Raw genomic sequence first — 15,126 nt, forward strand, 5'->3', positions numbered from 1 at the left:
TCAGATCAAAACAAAAATCATACCGATAAAAACTTCAGATCACGGCGCAAAAAATGAGTCCTCACACCGCCCTGTACGTGGAAAAATAAAAAAGTTATAGGGGTCAGAAGATTACATTTTTAAACATATACATTTTCCTGCATGTAGTTATGATTTTTTCCAGAAGTGCGACAAAATCAAACCTATATAAGTAGGGTATCATTTTAACCGTATGGACCTAAAGAATAATGATGAGGTGTAATTTTTACCGAAATATGCACTGCATAGAAACGGAAGCCCCCAAAAGTTACAAAATGGCGTTTTTTTCCCAATTTTGTCGCACAATGATTTTGTTTTCCGTTTTGCCGTGCATTTTTGGGTAAAATGACTAATGTCTCTGCAAAGTAGAATTGGCGACGCAAAAAATAAGCCATAATATGGATTTTTAGGTGGAAAATTGAAAGGGTTATGATTTTTAAAAGGTAAGGAGGAAAAAACGAAAGTGAAAAGACGGAAAAACCCTGAGTCCTTAAGGGGTTAAAGTTTGTTCTGTTACATTTTGCAGCCCGGGCACGGATGGTGAATAAAAAAAAGCACCACAGTACTCCTTTAAGCGCGCTACGGGAATCAGTTGGGGGCCTGCCGCTATGGTGAGGGCTCGAGTCAGAAGCCCACGCCATACACCGTTTGCTGTCGTCTTTGACGACAACGGGTTAAACAGCTAGCTGTTTTAGCGATGGCCCCGACGCAAAGGCACATCGTATGTTGATGCTGCCTTCAATATATACGATGGCCTTCGTATGTTGAAAATATCGTATGTTGGGGCCATCATATGTCGGGGTACCACTCTATTGAGCTCATATAGTGAGCACGTAGTCAGGCTCTGCAGACCGTATAAGTGATTAAAGTGCAGATAGATCTAGTGATTACAGCTCATATCTTCTCTGATCAGAGTCCTTCTCTTTTTCTGTATGTTTTTATTCTTTCCATCCGATCCTGACTGCTGTGATTTTTTTCAGCCACAACTCTGCAGAATTACGAGACAAACCTCTTGGGCTCTTTATGCCAGCACCCTATACAAACTCTCTATCCATAGTGCTCCTAATGATAATTACCGTACGCACCACACAGTAATAGTGCACCCCAAAAAGTTATAGTGCCACATATAATCTTTACACAGCAGTAGGGCCCTATTTCTGCCCCTTAACAGGCCCCTTTGTGTCCCCATAACGTAATTATGCCCCCTTGTGCTCTCCATACTTTAGATAGACATAGTGCAGGAAAATAGAAGAACAATTGGGGCACTACTTGATTACACACTAATGTAATTAACCTCACACAGAAGTGGCAATGTGTGGGATGGAAAACTGCTCCCCTTGGGGTGTTAAGCTTAGGGGTGTTGAACACCTATAAATTGCATTTATAATAATAGTTGTAGTAGAGGATGTCCATGGCTGCAGCCACCATCCCAGACCTATGTCACATAGGATAATCGATAAGATGAAGTAAAGAAAAATTCAAAGTGGTCTCGAAAAAAGGTGTTTGCTAGTGGCACAATCTGGCTCGTGGAGATGAACAACCATGGACTATGATGCAAAATAACAAAGGACGCATTTTCAAAAGGACCTTATGAGGAAAAGTGGGACCTTTTTGAAATGTGCTGCCCGTAATATTTAATAAAGGTCCTTTTGTTATTTTATATCATGGTCCTAAGATCATCACTTCAGATTATCCAGAGTATGGCAAGAAAATATACCCCACACCATTATGCCACCGTCACCAGGAAGAGTTCATCAAGTTGTGCTCCTTGTACTAAATTCTGACCCTTCCATCAGCATGACGCAATAGAGATCTGGATTTGTTTGACTGTGTCATGTTTTTCCACTTCTCAGTGATACAATATTTATACTCAATTGACTACTGGAAAGTCATTCTTTTCTCTTTCCATTAGACAGTAGTGGCACTCAAACTGTTTGTCTACTGTTTTTGACAGTCCTTGCCAAGGACTGACAAGTGGTGTGACCAGACACATGAGTTGAACACCATCGTTGTATTTGGCTGCAGTTTTGTTTAACTGAACTCCACCTGTTCATCAAAATGATTTTTCACATCCTTCTCCGACCAGTTTTGTTGATCCCCGTTCACTGGATGTTTTTCCTTGATCACCATTGTCAATATACACTGTAAACTGTTACAGGAGAAAACTCCTCAAGGTTGGCAATTTTTGAAATACTGGCCCTGACTAGTCTAGCACTGATGAATTTGCTCCAAGTCACTCTGATCACTGGATTTTTCTATTCTAATGTGGATTTACAATAAAACTAAATAAAGACATACAAAACCACAGGAAACATACTAGATTCTAATCAATATCAGAAAGAAAATAAACGTGGGTGCTCCGTTTATCCTCTTTCTAAAATTGAAGTGTCCTGTATGTTTAGCTGTGAAACGTAGAGCACCACTAGCTATCGTTTGGCTGATTAGGTGGCTGTTAAACGCAATTTACATAACTCCTATAGACTTTAATGGGGATTGCTTAAAGGGGTTATCCACCATAAGGGGATTTTAGTACGTACCTGCCAGACAGTAATGGACATGCTTAGGAAGTATCTGCACTTGTCTTGGGGATACATGGCTATGTTGTGAGATTACCATAACACTGTGGATAGCTTTTTGTGAACTGGTATTTCCTGTTTGAGTATCCTTCTTTGCCAAAAAATCCCATAATTCCATTTCCTCCTTCTCACACATCAGCCACCCCACCCATTGAAACATAAATGAGCTGCATCCATTGAAAAGACTTGTGGTTTTCAATCAGGGAGGGTGCCTACAGCTGTTGCATTAGTTGCAGATTGATCTCTCTCCCACCAAGCGATCGCTCCACCCATTGAAGCAGACAGGCTCCCTGTCATCAGCTGACTAGTGAGGTCAGGTCTCGGCTGAATTGCAACCTGGGAAAAATCTGGAACAACAGTCATTTTGTATGCAGTTAAAAATAAATATTGGGGTGAAAATCACAGAAGAATTGTGAGAAAACCGTCACACACAGATACAGACACTTTATTATGAACTACACTAACTTTACAGCCTCTGTAGCATAGTCAAATAAAAAAAAAATTTGGAATACCCCTTAAAAGCATCGAGAGCTATGATATTTACCGTATTTATCGGCGTATAACACGCACTTTTTAGGCTAAAATTTTTAGCTTAAAGTCTGTGTGCGTGTTATACGCCGATACACCCCCAGGAAAGGCAGGGGGAGAGAGGCCGTCGCTGCCCGCTTCTCTCCCCCTGCCTTTCCTGGGGTCTAGAGCGCTGCTGTCGGCCCTTTTCACCCCCTGGTTATCGGCGCCGCTGCCCGTTCTGTCCCCCTGACTATCGGTGCCGGCGCCGATAGCCAGGGGGAGAGAAGCGGCGCCGACAGCCAGGGGGAGAGAAGGGGCAGCGGCACCCATTGCCGGCGCCGCTGCCCCGTTGCCTCCCCCCATCCCCGGTGGCATAATTACCTGAGTCGGGTCCGCGCTGCTCCAGGCCTCCGTCGTGCGTCCCCGGCGTCATTGCTATGCGCTGAACGGCGCGGCGCTCTGACGTCATGCGCCGCGCCGTTCAGCGCATAGCAATGACGATAACCAGGGGGTGAAAAGGGCCGACAGCAGCGCTCTAGACCCCAGGAAAGGCAGGGGGAGAGAAGCGGGCAGCGACGGCCTCTCTCCCCCTGCCTTTCCTGGGGGTATATCGGGGTATACACGCGACACACGCACCCTCATTTTATCATGGATATTTGGGTAAAAAACTTTTTTTACCCAAATATCCTTGGTAAAATGAGGGTGCGTGTTATAGGCCGGTGCGTGGTATACCCCGATAAATACGGTATGTAACTTTGGGAGTTACGTAAATAGTACAGCCCCACAAGCTTTTACCTTTTCTCCCAGAGTTAAATTAACAACGTAGTTTTCAATACTACACTATTTATGCTATCTCCAATAAAGTCAAGTCAACAGGATTTATGCAAATTGTCTTAAAGGAAAACCGTCATCCTGTTTACCCACTATATTGGTTGAAATTATTTTGTGTACAGGACAAGTGGATGGTCATGAGACCATACAGGACAAGTAGATTGTGTGTCGTTTTCGTTTTAGTAGTTTTTTTTCCACACCCCTGAACCCAGTGTATTGGGTTAAAGGGGCACTCCACTGGAAAACTTTTTTTTTTTTATAAACTGGTGCCAGAAAGTTAAACAGAAAATAAATTTTTGGAGAGGCTCCTATATACATGGCCGCCTAGGACCTGAGTAACCCAAATAACACCCATACCCACGGTGTCAAATAATATGCAAAATGTAGTAAAGAAATTGGGGCTCAGGGTCGTAAATATTGGAATAAATGGTTTATTAGATAAATAAATGATACAAATATGTTTGTGTTCTGTGACTCACAGGGCCCTTGTGGGTCAACGGGAACACAGGATAAATACAATATATAATATACAATAATACAATCAATAGTATGGCAAAAAATATATATCATTAAATCAAACATATGTTTAGCTGCTGAAGAAAGGTCCTATGGGGGACCTGAAACGCGTCCAGCCATAACCAACCATAAACCCAAGTGCCACAATATCAAGCCTCGCAAATAGAATACAGCTCTATATTGGATTTCTACTGCACCTGTCAATGAACATATGACAGTGCGCACTATTCCGCCACGAGGACGTTGCCGGCCTTTCTAACTGCTACCTACATGAGAACCACTGCAGTCCACAAGAATTAAGCCCACCATCGCCACTGTGGACCTGAGACTGCCGAGTCTCTAGCAGCGCGCTCTCTGCATAGAGAGCCGGGACTCAACCTGCGACCAGGACTTACATAGAAGGTACGGATTATGATTGTATATATATATATATATATATATATATATATATATATATCTCCCAATTGGGCAATTACTCTAGTAAGAGATTACTCACCTGGATTTAAACAAAATGTAGAACTAAAAACTGTTCAATAGAGACATCACTGTGCATCTTTACTGCTCCATATTACATCCAGGTTGAACCTACTACAGATGTGTGGACACTTTTTAATATCACTTTTTCATTTTTTCTTTTAAACCTTATTTTACTAAAGGTTTTTAATTATATATATATATATATAAATATATATTTTTGCAATACTATTGATTGTACTATTGTATATTATATATTGTATTTATTCTGTGTCCCTGTTGACCCACAAGGGCCCTGTGAGTCACAGAACACAAACATATTTGTATGATTTATTTATCTAATAAACCATTTATTACAATATTCACGACCCTGAGCCCCAATTTCTTTACTAGATTTGTAAATGACTTCTATTAAAATATCTTAATCCTTCCAGTACTTATCAGCTGCTGTTATGATTTACAGGAAGTTGTTTTCTTTTTGAATTTCCTTTCTGCCTGACCACAGTGCTCTCTGCTGACACATCTGTCCATTTTAGGAACTGTCCAGAGTAGGAGCAAATCCCCATAGAAAACCTATCCTGCTCTGGACAGTTCCTAAAATGGACAGAGGTGTCAGCAGAGAGCACTGTGGTCAGACAGAAAGGAAATTCAAAAAGAAAAGAAGTTCCTGTGGATCATAACAGCAGCTGATGATTACTGTAAGGATTTTTTAATAGAAGTAATTTACAAATCTGTTTAACTTTCTGGCACCATTAAATAAGGTCTTTAATAGTTTTTGCACTTTAGTTTTTTCCTCCTCGCCCTATAATAGCCATAAATCTTGTTTTTCCATCTACAGACCCATATGAGGCTTGTTTTTTCCGGGACCCACTCCATACACCCTGAGCGCCGGCCTCTTAAAATTAGAGGGGGAAGTCAGTTCGGCCCTCCTTGCCCGCAGCAGGGCTAAATGTATGAAAAACTCATCTGCCTGGCACCCGGAACTGCATGTCCCGGGCGTAGGGCGATAGGATTTCCACCTCCCTGGGGTTATAGTGTGGGTGAACAGAAGACCGATAAAGGGTCTATGAGTTAAATATGTACCTGTAGTCCAGAGCTGTGTTCCTCCGAAGATCCTCTTATATCCCCGCGGAATTGCGCCCAGGAGGTGGGCACACCAGTTGAATTTGAATATGAATTGGTGCTGGTCACGTGAGCGCTCAGTAGGCGCAAACACTCATGTGATCAGAGCCCATGGATATTCAAATTCACCCGGTGGGTTTGGTGTGGGTAAACAGGCTTCCTAACCATCTACAACTGAAAGCAGGCTGGAGAGCACTCATTCCCAGATTGGACCCCTATAGAACAACCTGCCTAATATTGTGTAGTACTCCCTTGGGCTGCAAAACAACTCCTACCCATTCAGACATTAAAGGGGTACTCCACTGCCTTTGCGTTAGGAACATTTTGTTCCAAATGCTGAGTGTGGGTGCCGGGCTCTTGATGTCACGGCCACTCCCCTCGTGACATTATGCCATGCCCCCTCAATGCAAGTCCAAAGGAGGGGGCATGATAGTTGTCACACCCCCTCCCATAGACTTGCATTCGGAAAAAAATGTAGTGGAGTACCCCTTTAAGTTGGGCTCTGTAAGTTGTAAGAAGGGGTCTATAATCTGCCATTCACATGGTAGCTAATCATTTGTCAGCAACCAATGCATTTAGGCATGTAGAGGTGGTCAAGATGTTTGAAGAAGTTCAAACCAAGAATGGGAAAAGGGAATTTAAGTGACATTGAACGTGGCATAATTGTTGGTGCTAAATGGGCTGGTCTGATTGTTCCTAGAAACTACTGGGATTGTTACCCACAACTATCTCTAGGGTTTACAGAGAATGGTCCAAAAATCGTGTGGACAGAAATGCCTTGTTGATGTCAGAGAAGAATGGGCTGACTGGTTAGAGATGACAGGCAACAATAACTCAAATAATCAATCGTTACAACCAAGGTATCCAGACTACCATATCTGAACACACACTGCATCCCAACAGCAGAAGACCACACTGGGTGACACTTCTGTGGGATGTGGTGGAATGAGAGATTTGCATCATGGACGACAAATCTGCAGCAAATGTGTCATGCCATTATGTCCATATAAACTAAAATCTCTGAGGAATGTAGAAAGTATTCCATTAAGAATAAAAGCAATTCTGAAGGCATAAAAGGGGTCCAATACAGTACTAGCAATCAGGGCTGGACTGGGGATGAAAACCAGCCCTGGAAATTTATTGCATACCAGCCCCACAGCATGGTGTCATTGTGCCAGCAAACGTCCGTAGAGTGCAGGCGTATCACTTTGTGGCTATACATATATTATATATAAGGAGTACACCCCTACTTTGCCAAATGTTACAATGGATGGTGTCAGTTACATAGTTACATAGTTACATAGTTAGTATGGTTGAAAAAAGACATACGTCCATCAAGTCCAACCAGGGGATTGAAGGGAAGGATGTAAGGGGATAAGGGAAAGGGATAGGGATGTTTCAAGATGTCAGTGTTCAAGATCTAATCACAGTTCACCACAAATTAAAAAAGTAAAGTGCCACAACCCTCTCTTATAGTGAAAAATTGCAAAAGAAAGAAAAGTGCTATGTGAATCCTGTATTCTGAGACCAATATTACCAATCATACCAGTATCCAAGGAGGAATATCATCACTATACATATTACTATCATAATGTTACTGACCAAATCCTGTATACTGAGACCAATATTACCAATAATATCAGTATACAAGGAGGAGTATTATCACTATACATATCACTATCATAATGTTACTGACCAAATCCTGTATACTGAGACCAATATTACCAATAATACCAGTATAAAAGGAGGAATATTCTCACTATACATATTACTATCATAATGTTACTGACCAAATCCTGTATACTGAGACCAATATTACCAATAATATCAGTATACAAGGAGGAGTATTATCACTATGCATATCACTATAATAATGTTACTGACCAAATCCTGTATACTGAGACCAATATTACCAATAATACCAGTATAAAAGGAGGAATATTCTCACCATGCATATCACTATCACAATGTTACTAACCAAATCCTGTATACTGAGACCAATATTACCAATAATACCAGTATACAAGGAGGAATATTACCAGCATACATATTACCGTCATACTGTTACTGCCACACACTGGGCCCCTGAATATAATACTGCCACACACACTGTACCCCTGAATATAATACTGCCACACACTGTACCCCTGAATATAATACTGCCACACACTTTGCCCCTGAATATAATACTGCCACACACTGTGCCCCTGAATAAAATACTGCCACACACTGTGCCCCTGAATATAATACTGCCAGACACTGTGCCTCTGAATATAATACTGCCACACACTGTACCCTCTGAATATAATACTGCCACACACTGTACCCCTGAATATAATACTGCCACACACTGTACCCCTGAATATAATACTGACACACACACTGTACCTCTAAATATAATACTGACACACACTGTACCTCTAAATATAATACTGACACACACTGTGCCTCTAAATATAATACTGCCACACACTGTGCCTCTGAATATAATACTGCCACACACTGTGCCCCTGAATATAATACTGCCACACACTGTACCCCTGAATATAATACTGCCACACACTGTACCCCTGAATATAATACTGCCACACACTTTACCTCTAAATATAATACTGATACACACTGTGCCTCTAAATATAATACTGCCACACACTGTGCCTCTGAATATAATACTGCCACACACTGTGCCCCTGAATATAATACTGCCACACACTGTACCCCTGAATATAATACTGACACACACTGTACCCCTGAATATAATACTGCCACACCCTTTACCTCTAAATATAATACTGCCACACACTGTACCTCTGAATATAATACTGCCACACACTGGGCCCCTGAATATAATACTGCCACACACTGGGCCCCTGAATATAATACTGCCACACATTGTATCCTTTGAATATAATACTGCCACACACTGAGCCCCTGAATATAATACTGCCACACACTGTATCCATGAATATAATACTGCTACACACTGTACCCCTGAATATAATACTGCTGCACACTGTACCCCTGAATATAATACTGCTGCACACTGTACCGCTAAATATAATACTGCCACACACTGTATCCCTGAATACAATACTGCCACACACTGTACCCTGAATATAATACTGCTACACACTGTACCCCTGAATATAATACTGCTACACACTGTACCCACTGAATATAATACTGCCACACACTGTACCCCTGAATATAATACTGCCACACACTGTACACCCTGAATATAATACTGCTACACACTGTACCCCTGAATATAATGCTGCCACACACTGTATCCCTGAATATAATACTGCCACACACTGTACCCTAAATATAATACTGCCACACACTGTATCCTCTGAATATAATAATGCCACACACTGTACCCGAAATATAATACTGCCACACACTGTATCCTCTGAATATAATACTGCCACACACTGGGCCCCTGAATATAATACTGCCACACCCTGTACCCCTGAATATAATACTGCCACACACTGTACACCCTGAATATAATACTGCCACACACTATTCCCCTGCAACATTACTGGCACATGCTATGCCCCAATGCCGACTAATTGTACCTCTGTGTCTCTAAAAACAATGAATTATGCCACTGTGCCCCCACAAAATAAATGATGCCTCTGTGCCCCCAGGATTAATAATGCCACTCGCCCCTAGGATTAATGATGCCACTGTACCCACATAATTAATTATGCCACTGTGCCCCCAGAATTTAAGATGCCAATATGCCCCACAAAATGAACTCCTTAAGGACACATGATGTACTGGAATGTCATGTGTCCGCTCCCGATCTATAACGCAGGGCCACGGCGTGGCCCCGCGTCATAGCGGGTCGGGCCCGGCCTCTAACAACGGCCGGGACCCGTAGCTAATAGCGCGCGGCATTGATCGCGGTGCCGCGCGCTATTAACCCTTTAGACCCGGCGTTCAAAGTTGAACGCCGCGTCTAAAGTGAAAGTATGCCGGTTAGCTCAGTGGGCTGAGGACAGCAGGAGGGTCCCTACCTGCCTCCTCGCTGTCCGATCTCCGAATGATTGCTCAGTGCCTGAGATCCAGGCATGAGCAGTCAAGCGGCAGAATCATCGATCACTGTTTTCCTATGAAAAACCAGTGATCATTGTAATAGATCATTGTGTGCACTGCAAAAAAAAAGTGAAAAAAAAGTGAATAAAGATCATTTAACCCCTTCCCTATTAAAAGTTTGAAAGTTTTCCCTTAAAAAAAAAACATAGTGTAAATAAAAATAAACATATATGGTATCGCCGCATGCGGAAATGTCCGAATTATAAAAATATATCATTAATTAAACCGCACGGTCAATGGCGTACGCGCAAAAAAATTCCAAAGTCCAAAATAGTGCATTTTTGGTCACTTTTTATATCATGAAAAAATGAATAAAAAGCAATCAATAAGTCCTATCAATGTAAAAATGGTACCGCTAAAAACTTCAGATCACGGCGCAAAAAATTTGCTCTCATACCGCCCCATATGCGCAAAAATAAAAAAGTTATAGGGGTCAGAAAATGACAATTTTAAACGTATTAATTTTCCTGCGTATAGTTATGATTTTTTCCAGAAGTACTACAAAATCAAACCTATATAAGTAGGGTATCATAACCGTATGGACCTACAGAATAAAGATAAGGTGTAATTTTTACCGAAAAATTTACTACGTAGAAACGGAAGCCCCCAAAAGTTACAAAACAGCGTTTTTTTTTTCAATTTTGTCTCACAATGATTTTTTTTTCCGTTTTGCCGTAGATTTTTGGGCAAAATGACTGATGTCATTCCAAAGTAGAATTGGTGGCACAAAAAATAAGCCATCATATGGATTTTTAGGTGCAAAATTGAAAGAGTTATGATTTTTTAAAGGCAAGGAGGAAAAAACGAAAATGCAAAAACGGAAAAACCCTCGGTCCTTAAGGGGTTAAGGATGCTTCTGTGCCCACAGAATTAAGAATGTCACTGTGCCTACAGAATTAAGGATGCCACTGCACCCCACAAAATTAAGGATGCTACTGTACCTACAGAATTAAGAAAGCCACTTTTCCCACAGAATTAAATATGCCACTTTGCCCCACAAAATTAAGGATGCTACCGTGCCAACATAAATGAGGATGCCACTGTGCCCCAGAATTAATGATGCTACTGTGCCCCCAAAATTAATGATGCCACTGTACCTACAGAATTAAGGATGCCGCTGTGCCCCAGAATTAATGATGCTACTGTGCCCCCAAAATGAATGATGTCGCCTTGCCCCCAGAATTAAGGATGCCACTGTACCTACAGAATTAAGGACGCCCCTGTGCCCCCAGAATTAAGGATGCCACTGTACCTACAGAATTAAGGACGCCGCTGTGCCCCCAGAATTAAGGATGCCACTTACCTACAGAATGAAGGACGCCGCTGTGCCCACAGAATTAATGATGCTACTGTGCCCACGGAATTAATGATGCCACTGTGCCCCCATATAAACTGTGCCCCTACATGAACTTTGCCACTGTAACTCTTCATCTGTTGCAAACTACAACTCCCATCATGCATAGACAGAAGGTCATGATGGTAGCTGTAGTTCTACAATAACTGGAGAGTCACAGATGGGGGAACACAAACTTTTGCCTGAGAGCCTGTGACAGGGATTCCTGCTCCTCCCGCCCCCCTAAAAAACTTTCAGCGGCCGCTTCATTATGCATACAAGGTCCTGATACAAGTGTCAGGACCTTGTATGCTAGTGTGAGGCGGCGGCTGGCCCGCACTGCTGCTGCAATTGGGCAGCAAAGCACGGGCCAGCCACTGCCAGCTCACGGGGCGGGCGGCCTACCGGGAATTTTCCAGTCCGGCCCTGCTAGCAATATGTATCTAACAAAATGACCAGTGAGAGTATCTGCTGTTTTGGAGCTTCTCTGACCCAGTTGTATAGCCTTCACAATTTGGCCCTCGTCAAAGTTTTCCAACGCATCAACTGCCTTTGTCATGAAGTACCTGTCTTTAATTTTAATGTTAACATGGCTGATTAGTTAATAAATTTATATATATATATATATATATATATATATATATATATATATATATATAACTTTATGCTACACAATTCAGAAGCTTAGTCCTTTATTTCTAAAGCAAAAGTGATCTCTTGATACTTGTGGCCTAAATATCTATTTTTACGTCTGTCTTATTCTCCCTATCATCTTAGCTGCCTATTATTAGCCTGTCATGTGGAATACCAAGTCTGTTAATGTAGTCTTTTAGCCATACAAGCACCCTTCCCCCACGTTTGCTTTCTGAGAGCTATAATCCGTAAAACTCTGTACTGCTCCCCCCCATTGTTCAGATCTCTGACGGTCGCTGGTTTAACTCTAGAACCTCTTTAAGCTGCTTTGGATATATTTAATATTTTTAGAATTTGCTAAGCATTGCTCAGGCTCATGCAGCGGGGAAGGATTACACACTGATAATCCATAGCTCCCCCACTTGTGCTTAATGTGTTGATTCCTGCGCTGCATTGCTGATGCAACAGCACGTGGCTTCTAGAAAAAGATTATTGTTCCTGAACTTTGAATTGGAAGTAGTCAGTGAAGCAAACTTCCTGTGTCCTATCCAGACATTTCACAGATTTTTAATGTTTTCTGAGCTGCATACACTAAACCTATCTCCCTGTATTCCTCCACTTCTAAGGCTGGGTTCACATCACAATTTGAACCTCCAATGCACCGATACAATTTCGGAAGCTCAAATCATCGTAATCGGATCTGTGCACGGACAGATACTGACCCTTTAACTTTTATGGGGCTGCACACCCGATCGTAGTCAGCGCATCACATTTCTGACACGGACTGAAAATCGTCGTCTGCCACGATTTTCAGTCCATGTCAAAAATCAGATGCCCTTAGTATCTGTCTCTAATCAGGAAAAAATAATCTGGGTGACACTCCCTCTAAAGGAGTACTCAGAGAGAAAAAAAATATTTTCAAATCAACTGGTGCCAGAAAGGTATATAGATTTGTAGACTACTTTTATTTAAAAAATAAAAAAAATCTTAACCTTTCCAGTACTTATCAGCTGCTGTATGCTCCAGAGGAAGTTGTGTATTTCTTTCCAGCCTGACCATGGTGCTCTCTACCGCCAGCTTTGTCTGTGTCAGGAGCTAAAGCAAATCCCCATGGCAAACCTCTCTTGCCCTGTACAGTTATACTGTGACAGAGGTAGCAGCAGAAAGCACTGTGGTCAGACTGGAATGAATTACACAACTTCCTGTGGTGCATACAGTAGCTAATAAATACTGGAAGGATTAAGATTTTCAAAGAAATAATTTACAAATCTCTATAACTGTTTGGCACCAGTTGATTTAAAAACATTTTTTTCTCCGGAGTACCCCTTTAAGGGGCTCTTTTGCAGTTCCCTGCAGAGCCTAGCGGCTGGGCCTCTATATCACACCCCACCTACAAAGAACAAAGCTGTTGTCAGGTGAACATTTAGAAAATGTTCTTAATTTGTGAATGATCTGAGACTATTTCAGCAACACCTTCAGAAAGAGTTAAAAAAACACACACACAGTACATTTTCAGTTGCTGGTCTTTTTAGAGGATTGTCTGTGCCATATCATTTTGCATGTCTTGCTCTGTGTAGTCCAGGGAGCTGCGATATAATACTTTTATGTACATTTTGCTCTTTCTTGAAGCAGATCCAGTTTGCAGATGACATGCAGGAGTTTACCAAGTTTCCAACGAAGACTGGACGCAGATCTCTGTCACGCTCAATTTCTCAGTCATCCACTGACAGCTATAGTTCTGGTATGTTTAAATATATACATATATATATATATATATATATATATATATATATATATAGATTTTATTTGTTTTATTAACCCCTTAAGGATACAGACCATTTTGGCCTTAAACGAAAAATAATTATAAAACTTCCTCTGTAATATACAGCAGCTGATAAGTACTGGAAGGATTAAGATTTAAAAATAGAAATCATTTACAAATCTGTTTAAAGGAGTAGTGTAGTGCAAATGATTTCTACTACATTGTGCCCAGGCTGCAAGCTGTTCGGTCCTCCGGTCTTCTTCCTTCCTCCGTGTGCATGGATGGTGACACTGCGCTCAGCCTATCACCAGCCGCAGGGATGTCCCCGCCAGTGATAGGCTCAGCACAGTGTGATTATCTGTGCACACGGAAGAAAGAAGAAAACTGGACCGGAGGACCGAACAGCTGTAGCAGCGCTACGGGGGAATGGAGGAAGATGAGTTAAAGTTTCTTCTCTTTTTTTTTTTTTTTTTTTTTGCAGCCTAGGCACAGCAGAATAGAAATACTTTGCACTACACTACTCCTTTAACTTTTTGGCACCAGTTAATGAAAAAAAAATTGTTTTCCACCGAAGTACTCCTTTAAAGGGGTATTCCAGGCCAAAAGTTTTTTTTATATATCAACTGGCTCCAAAAAGTTAAACAGATTTGTAAATTACTTCTATTAAAAAATCTTAATCTTTCCAATAGTTATTAGCTTCTGAAGTTGAGTTGCTGTTTTCTGTCTAACTGCTTTCTGATGACTCACGTCCCGGGAGCTGTGCAGTTCCTATGGGGATATTTTCCCATCATGCACAGCTCCTGGGACGTGACATCATCATTGATCAGTTAGACAGAAAACTTCAGAAGCTAATAACTATTGGAAGGATTAAGATTTTTTTTAATAGAAGTAATTTACAAATCTGTTTAACTTTCCAGAGCCAGTTGATATATATCTATAAAAAAGGTTTTGCCTGGAATACCCCTTTAAGGACAAAGCCAGTTTCATTTTTGCATTTTTGTTTTTTCATCCTTGCCTCCTAAAATTCACAACTCTTTTTATTTTTCCATCCACAGACCTATATGAGGGCGTGTTTTTTTGCGTGACCAATTATACTTTGTAATTACATCTTTTTATTTTACCATAAAATGTATGGCGTAACCAAAAAAATATTATTTTGTAGGGAAATGGCAAAGAAAAATGCAATTTTGCTACTTATGGAGGATTTCATTTTTACATAGTGCACTTTACAGTAAAAATGACATGTT

The 15,126-nt window shown here is 41.3% G+C and overlaps 1 protein-coding gene across 13 annotated transcripts in view; it reads left to right on the forward strand.

Annotated features, from left to right (window-relative positions):
* AHCYL1 (adenosylhomocysteinase like 1) overlaps positions 1-15,126 on the forward strand; it is a 107,864-nt gene that overhangs the window by 20,084 nt on the left and 72,654 nt on the right. For 7 of the 13 annotated variants that reach the window (XM_056557915.1, XM_056557913.1, XM_056557911.1 and 4 more), the window contains exon 2: positions 13,750-13,858. In XM_056557915.1, coding sequence (XP_056413890.1) covers positions 13,750-13,858 — 109 coding nt within the window. Of the gene's footprint in view, positions 1-13,746; positions 13,859-15,126 lie in introns of all 13 variants that reach the window. The other 6 variants (XM_056557916.1, XM_056557914.1, XM_056557912.1 and 3 more) reach the window with 1 other exon arrangement.

Source organism: Hyla sarda, chromosome 2 (assembly GCF_029499605.1).
Source record: "Hyla sarda isolate aHylSar1 chromosome 2, aHylSar1.hap1, whole genome shotgun sequence".
Lineage (NCBI taxonomy): Eukaryota > Metazoa > Chordata > Amphibia > Anura > Hylidae > Hyla > Hyla sarda.